Below are 7,989 nucleotides of genomic sequence, written 5' to 3' on the forward strand. Positions count from 1 at the left end.
GACCTGCATGAAGCGAGATCCTCGCTCTCCTGTCCAGCCCATGTATATATAAAAAAGTGGTGTGAATGTTTATATATTTCCTCAGAATGTGACTTGACCTGCAATAGGGAATCTGCATTCTTGTTTTTTAACTTTTGTTTTTAATAATAAAATTTTAACCCCTTTAGTTAATCACATTAACAACAGTTCTGTTTATTTCTGAAATGAATTACAAGAAGAGATTGCCGATACGCACTCAATGAGCAAATCGAAAGGTAACACAACTTGACAGGAGAAATCAAAGCTACTGCATTGATTAAGATTTGGAAAGACGAGGGGCAAGGGGCGAGGGGCAGCTATAATGCTCAACTCTACAAGGACATCTAGATGAGTACAGCGGAGTTCTTTGCCAACCCCATTAAAACCTGATGGGGTAACTAGAGACAGCCAGATATCTTCTCGTGGTGGATTATAATGGAGCCTGCAAGTTGTCGCGGGATTACGGGCTCACTATAACCCGTGCTACATGGACATTTCGTTCTGAGTAGCTAAATCTAAAACAACAATAGTGTCGGGGCAGGCGTTCATATGGGTCCCAAGTGACCGCTTCCAGCATCTCTTCATAGTTGTCTCTGTACTGGTCCGGGCTCCAGAGTCTCATTACACGATGAGCGGAAATTGGCGAGGAGGTCCTTCCAGAAGCCGTAACTGACAAGCGAGGGTTATGGATGCTGCCCCCAAAGGAGAGCCTTAGAACATATGCTAAATGTGTAGCGAGGGCTTGAGACACACATTGAAACGTCTCTTGGGAGCACATTACTGAGCTTAATTTGATTATTATGAACTGCTCAATGGTATGTTGAAGCTTAACATGGACACAGGTTACTAGTATGCATGTGTATTTTCGTTTACATTTAAATTTTGTATGAGAGTTCAACCAGTTTTCCATTATAGAAACGATAATGTAAAAATGGTATTTGGAATGGAACGGGAAACTTCATACAAAATTGGTTGAACTCTCATACACAATTTTCATGTACATATAGATACATACACCACACACACACGCACGCACGTACACACACACACACGCACGCACGCACGCACGCACGCACACACACACACACACACACACACATACACACACACACACACACACACACACACACACACACACACACACACACACACACACACACCACACACACACACACACACACACACACACACACTAATAAACTATGGCCATATGAAGCGTCAACATATTTTGCATCACTCATCATCAAATTAAGCTCAGTAATGCTGCGCGATCATGTATAACTGGTGCATCTGAAGTATGCTAACTCACCTGTGTGATCCTACAGTTGAGCGCCAGCTCTTGGGCCCTGTGTCATTTTATGCAAAGAATTCTGACCTTCATGCTTGACTTCATTCCTACTCTTGAAGACATATATCAAGTTAGTTTAAACTACCTCTCCTTCTGCTCATTCCACTTGTTTACTTATACTAAAAAAATACTTCTTGCGTTCCTATCGCTCATTTTCTTTCATCTTATCCCTCGTTACCCCCCTTCTCGTCTTACCCATTCAGCCCATTTACTTTGTCAGAGGTGATATCAGCATTTGTGAACCAAATCTCTATATTCTCTTTCAGGTTTATTTTTATATTCTTTACGAGATGCAGATTCTAAGATGGTGCTTCGTATTCTAATGTCAACATTGTCTTGAACGAGTCCTTTGCTTGGGTCCCTAAGCTCCGTTCCTGTGTTTTGCCAGTCGTGGATATACAGCCAGTGTTATCCTGTTTATTAGAGCTTCCGCTAATACTGCCGGAGTTCCAGAATTAGTGCTGGAATTATGGGGGGAACCCGCCGAAGTTAGAGGGACCCGGGTGTCTGCTTCCTCTGTTCCTGGATCACGGAAATGTAAGACTGACACTTTGGAAAGGAAGCAGTGTCATGATGACGCTGGTGGGTGGTAACAAAGGGGGAAAAGAGGACGCTGGTAAGTCGGAGTTAAGTGGTAAGGGAGAACAGTTTTCGATGGAAACAAAGGGAGTAAATGCATGAAGGATGGAAAAATAGTGGGGGGGGGTTGCTATATAGATGATGTAAACAAAGTGGTAAGGATGTGCTGGAAGGCTGCAACAAAGTGGGAAAGAGCGGATGCTGTAATATTAGAATAAAGGGATAAATTTACATGCAGGAAAGGACTCCCATCACACGTCTTTTAATTGATGCCATACGCCTATTCATTCTAATACGCCTGTTTAAGAATATCAAACGCCAATTTGTTTATACCATGCGCCTGTTTATATTAAAACATATCCCATAATATTCGAGATTGACAGCTCTCTCGCCTGCTCGCTCACTCCCTCTCGAAGATTCGAGAAAGTTCAAACGATGATAGTATTTTGTGGTAGGGAAATGGAGTGGAAATAGCCTAGCACAGGAGGCGGGGAAGGGGGGGAGGAAACACGGGAAATACGAAGCGCTCTGGAAACCGAGGGTTGGGGGGGAGGGGGGGGAGGGGGGGAGAGAGGGGAGAATGGGAGAGAGAGTGAGAGGGGGAGATGGGAGAGTGAAGCTGGTGCTCACAGTGCTTGGTGACACGGTGGCCACGGAGAGACATGGAGAGACACGCATGGAGGAGTGTTTGGGACGTGAATCGCCACCGTGGTGTGAGAAAATATTCAGGAACACGGCATATTTTTTTGTTGGTGTTTTGAATCCAGGCTTATTTACTGCTTCACACGCCGAACTGCTGGTTCGTGAGGTAAACACTGCTTCGAGCGCTAACCACTGGTTCATGATCTAACCACTGAGGAAAAATCAATTGGATCAATGCGGGGATTTGAACCCTCGACCCTTTGAGTATTAGAACCTGAAGGGTATAGTTTTTCCCTTACCACAGACGTGGCCACACATTTACAATGCTAACCAGTATATATACATTTTCTTCTGTCCTCCATGGACAGGGTTAGAAGAACTCATTACCTATACCCAGAGTGCATATATATCCTCGTCCCAGGTTGTAAAACTTATACCATGTCGTGGTAGATAGGTAAGGTTCGCGGAGCCTGGAAGTACCCAGGGTTCGAATCCCCCCGCATTGTTCCTATGGATTTTATCCCCTCTGCTGTGTTTTACCATCGTCAAACGCACCTGCATCATTCATCAAAGGATGACTGTGGGAGTAATATGATCAGCGTCGACATTTGTTCTACATCACAACCCAGCCTGGATCACTACAGGGCTGCGAGTGGCGGGTTGGACTCTATATACACGAGTGGAAACACGAGATATTTGTGTGAAGCAACACGAGACACATTGAACGTAATTGGTTATTATTGGAAACATCTGAGTTCCCGTGATATACCCTTCTATTGTGGCATTATTCAGTGAAGGAAGTGTTTCAGATTTGGAATGGCTGTGCTTACCTGATGTTTATACCTAGATGTTTGAGTGAATGGCTGATTGGATGAGAGAGAGAGAGAGAGAGAGAGAGAGAGAGAGGAGAGAGAGAGAGAGAGAGAGAGAGAGAGAGAGAGAGAGAGAGAGAGAGAGAGAGAGAGAGAGAGAAGAGAGAGAGAGAGAGAGAAAGAGATGGCTAACTGGATGCGAGTGAGGGAGGGAGCAGTAGACATCATCTAATAACCCCGCGAGACAAGCACAGGCAAAGGCCAGGCTCCCACATGTTACACTGAAGTGCCAGAGATGAAGGCTGGTGGCGATTAATACAAGTTAATTACATCAATGTTTATATGGCTTCTGTTCATCCAAACTGTTGCTTCTTGCTTCTATACACACACCCAAAAGATCGCTAAACTGCCTGGAAGATATCTGATTCTTCGTTTTGTTTAAACTGTACAGTCAATACATTCAACTGCCTAAACAGTTAGTCGATAGAGCGGAAAACGTACTCTAACTTTTATGTAGTTCTTGCTCCTTAATGCCAACCCTTCATCCAATCCAAAATAAAATTTGTTGACTTCAATTTGCCTCTTAATTATCTTAAATAAAAATGTTAAGTGTTGTGCTTTCTTGCATTATTAAATAGCCTGTCTTAAACAGCTGGTTGGAGCTTTCAAAGCATTCATAATACTCTTCATAAACTGATGTTCAATACACAAATAAATCACAATAGCGTAATGCATCAAATGAACAAATCCACAAGGGCCGTGACGAGGATTCGAACCTACGTCCGAGAGCATCCCAGACGCTGCCTTAATCGACTGAGCTACGACATGGTCAAAAAAGAGTTGAAACCAGAAGTTCTTCTGAACTTACTTAGATCCTGCAGCCACTCCGAGGCACAAACAGGGTTTTACACAACTCCCCCCATGCACTCGAGCTATGTCAATAGGCCGTTCTATGGCGCGCGGCGTGCTGATGTTCAATAGCACGCCTCCGAGTTATGGCTAAACTGTCTAATTAATCTTGTTTTGGTAACTTTTTCCTTCACTCAACATCTGCTTGTTATTTACTTACGTTATTTACCTGAATTTACCTCAGGGTAACTAACACTCTAGTGGCCTTGATGAGTGCATGAAGCCGGCTGCTTGTCAAATGACCTCCTCCCCACCCGCTTTTTGTGACTTACTCTCTGCCTAATAAACACATGTATGAATGAAGAACACAGTAATTCGCAATATGAATCAGCAGGACATGTATCTTGAAAATTATAAACGAGAGTTTGACTGAATCTACAGTGAACTGTGTATATCATGCCAGGTGATGGCTGCCAGCCTCACGCTTTTACAAGCGTCTAATTCGAAGTGCTTTAATCTAACCATCGGCGTAGGAACCTAAATACACACACACACACACACACACACACACACACACACACACACACACACACACACACACACACACACACACACACACACACACACACACACACACACACACACACACACACACACACACTCAAGCTTTCGAGACTGCTATTCGTTAGTCTGAAGTGTGTATATGTGTGTGTGTGTGTGTGTGTGTGTGTATGTGTGTGTGTGTGTGTGTGTGTGTGTGTGTGTGTGTGTGTGTGTGTGTGTGTGTGTGTGTGTGTGTGTATGTGTATGTGTTTGTGTGTGTGTGTGTGTGCGCGTGCACCATGGATGGAGAGAGGCGAGATATGTCTGGGAGAGGGAGGATAATTAGACCCATTACACAGTAATGGACCCATGTCTGCCTTTAACTCAAAAAAAAAAAGTTGCATCGTTTCACTGCTTCCTTATCTGGCTCACTGGCGCATTTGACGGCATTCTATGTCTTAAAAACGTTCGCGAAATTTAATTAAAACCCATTTTGCCTGCGAGATATTTTTTCACCACCGTAAGACCCCACCAAATTGGTATATTCCACGGGGCTAGGAGGGGGCAGCGCCGAGCCTTGCGCAGTATTATTAATAACTTTTCTTGCCAGCCAGGCTAATATCCAGCATCATATACAAGCGTAATGCTAATATTAATTCGTTGAAAGTGTAGATGCTGTGTTCATGGGACTCTCTGATGATGCTGCTTGTTGCTGCTCGGCTTGTGGTGGTGGTTCAGGCCTTTCAACCTCTGGAGGGTTATTAAGGACACAATAGCGGCGACGGTCTCACTTCATGAAGGTCGGCGTTCAATCCCCGACCGTCCAAGTGGTTGGGCATCATTCCTTTCTCCTCCGTTCCATCCCAAATCCTTATCCTGATCCCTTCCAAGTGCTATATAGTCGTAGTGGCTTGATGCTTTCTCCTGATAGTTCCTTATTGATCAACCAGAAAGTATACTTTAGTTCTGAATATAACCCAGGACTAAAGTATACTCTTTGTGTATATACACCGATAAGTTGGATAGAGCTCTGTGTGTGTATACTCCTGTATGTCTTCTGTAACATATATTATTTTCTGGTCATGGTTTTTTTTAATTAAGTAGTTGTGTTTAATTCATTTTTGTTTTATGGAACTTAAATAGTTATTGGCATCGAACAGTTTTTAATTCAAGTTCCAGCTGTAGCTGCGGCTGTTACAGTCTCATTTCGCAGGTTGTTCCTCTTGCTGCTGTAACTTATATTACAATATGTTTGTATCCTTTGTCTAGTTCCTTTTTGTGTACAGGTGTTGAGTAGAACGTTAACATCTGTAATGTCATCACGTGTTGCCTGCTGCCTAATTTGTCTGCATCTTCATTTCAGTAGATCACTACGGTAATAGGGATCCAGTTAATTTTAAATTCTCTTCTTAGAGAATCTTCTTAAATTCTCTGTTTAGCCGAAGCTTCTGGGAGTAGGAGTAATTAAATAGTTATTAAATTTCCATCGTCGGATGACTTAGGATTTCTCTTTGGGTGTGAATAGCAATGTTAAAGATAGCGCTTACCGCTAAGCCTGCTTGCTTATAGGTGTATGGATGTGAACTATGGGATCTGTCAATGGTACCTTAGTAAGTGAAATTGTGAATGGAGGAAATGTTGAAAACGTATCTTAGATGATCATCCTTACACTCATTGCACTCTTTTGCTGCTCTGACGTTCACATTTACACTTTAAGAAATATTTCTCAATATATATACCCATCCAGCAACTACCATAAGCTCTCTTTTTTTAGGTAATCGCTTATCACTGGCCTCTCAAATTTACCCAGAAATATACAATTGATGGTTAGGGAATACCACTTAAAAATGGGTGATGTATACAATGTATACAATGTATTCGAGTCTACGGTAAACCCTTTAACAATCAGTCAGCAGACAATGGCGGGAAACTCCCAGCTGGTACCTGGACTTATTAATTAATTACGGTCAAAAAGAGAAGTTTTGTTGGACATTTTAAATCCTGCTGGAATCGGAATTATGTTTTATGAGCTGCGTGTTAGGAATGATTTTAATCCAGGACTAGTCCCTGAATCTATTTTAGAAATTGATCAGTTTCAGCGTTTTATATAACTTAATTGTATATTATTAGTTATCTTTCAAATTGTATTGTCATTACTACTTTTATGTTATATGTTTTGTTAATACAAGTCTTCCCCTGGATTAATTAAAACTGTAAGATTTATACGGCTGTACACCTGCTCACTCCATATGTGACTGCAATGCCGTATAACTTAAATCACTTGTGAATGACGTTTTTTAAATGTACATCTTCCACACCTGACTCTTTCCTCGTAAGCTTTTTGTAGCTGGTGTGATTATCTATTTAATGTCGTTCCAATTTCAAGTCGCATTTTTATCTAAAGAATGTTACAGTGGATGGATGTGATATTAACATCATCCTTCAGTTGATGTTGACCATGACGGAGTCTTTCCGTACGTCTCTCTGAATCAATTGCGTTTCTGACTTCCATTGATGTCCTCCTGTTCCATACTTTTCAGTTCACTGATGTCAGGATACCTTAATGACGATTGCATCCAAGTCTCGTTATGTTATCTTTGTGGCTGGAACAAATGTGTGGACGAAACTGCTTATCCTTTGTCACGAAAGAGCTCGTTTGGGGGTATATAATGAGCTATTTACATGGTATTTCATTCTATGTTTTTTATTCGCGTATCTGCTGCATTGTGTAGTAATTTATGTGTCGAATGTGTGTTTTTTGGGGAGATACGTGAATGTGTATATTGTGAGGGTTTCATGTCTAAGGTGAATTTGAGCGGTTAGTGCCTAACCACTTCCGTCACAATCTATTAGGGTCATTTTCCCTCTTGTGCAATGTAAGTGTTGGTCGTTACCAGTACCATGCTTCCTTATCTACCTGGACCTTACACGAAACTGAAATTCTGAAACTGGGGAAACCGGACGTTATCATTTTGACGAAACTGTGTTTTATGCATAAAACAAACGATATCTGATATCATTTTGATTATCATATGTCATCATTATCATATCATAAAACGATATCGATATCATTTTGGGAATGTGATATTTACCGTTTATCCTCTGTTTAAATTTTCCCGTGTGTTCTGTTATCGGGTGTATGGAGCTCACTCCACACCCACCACCACACTCGGGCCCACCACCACACTCGGGCCCACC

The 7,989-nt window shown here is 42.1% G+C and overlaps 1 protein-coding gene across 1 annotated transcript in view; it reads left to right on the plus strand.

Moving 5' to 3' along the window:
• Positions 1–1,939: 1,939 nt before the first annotated feature.
• The window catches only part of LOC138355589 (glycine receptor subunit beta-type 4-like), a 7,371-nt gene continuing 1,321 nt past the window's right edge, over positions 1,940–7,989 (plus strand). The window contains exon 1 of the mRNA XM_069310900.1: positions 1,940–1,982. Within this exon, the coding sequence (XP_069167001.1) occupies positions 1,940–1,982 (43 nt within the window). The remainder of the gene's footprint in view (positions 1,983–7,989) is intronic.

This window comes from Procambarus clarkii, chromosome 6 (assembly GCF_040958095.1).
Source record: "Procambarus clarkii isolate CNS0578487 chromosome 6, FALCON_Pclarkii_2.0, whole genome shotgun sequence".
NCBI lineage: Eukaryota > Metazoa > Arthropoda > Malacostraca > Decapoda > Cambaridae > Procambarus > Procambarus clarkii.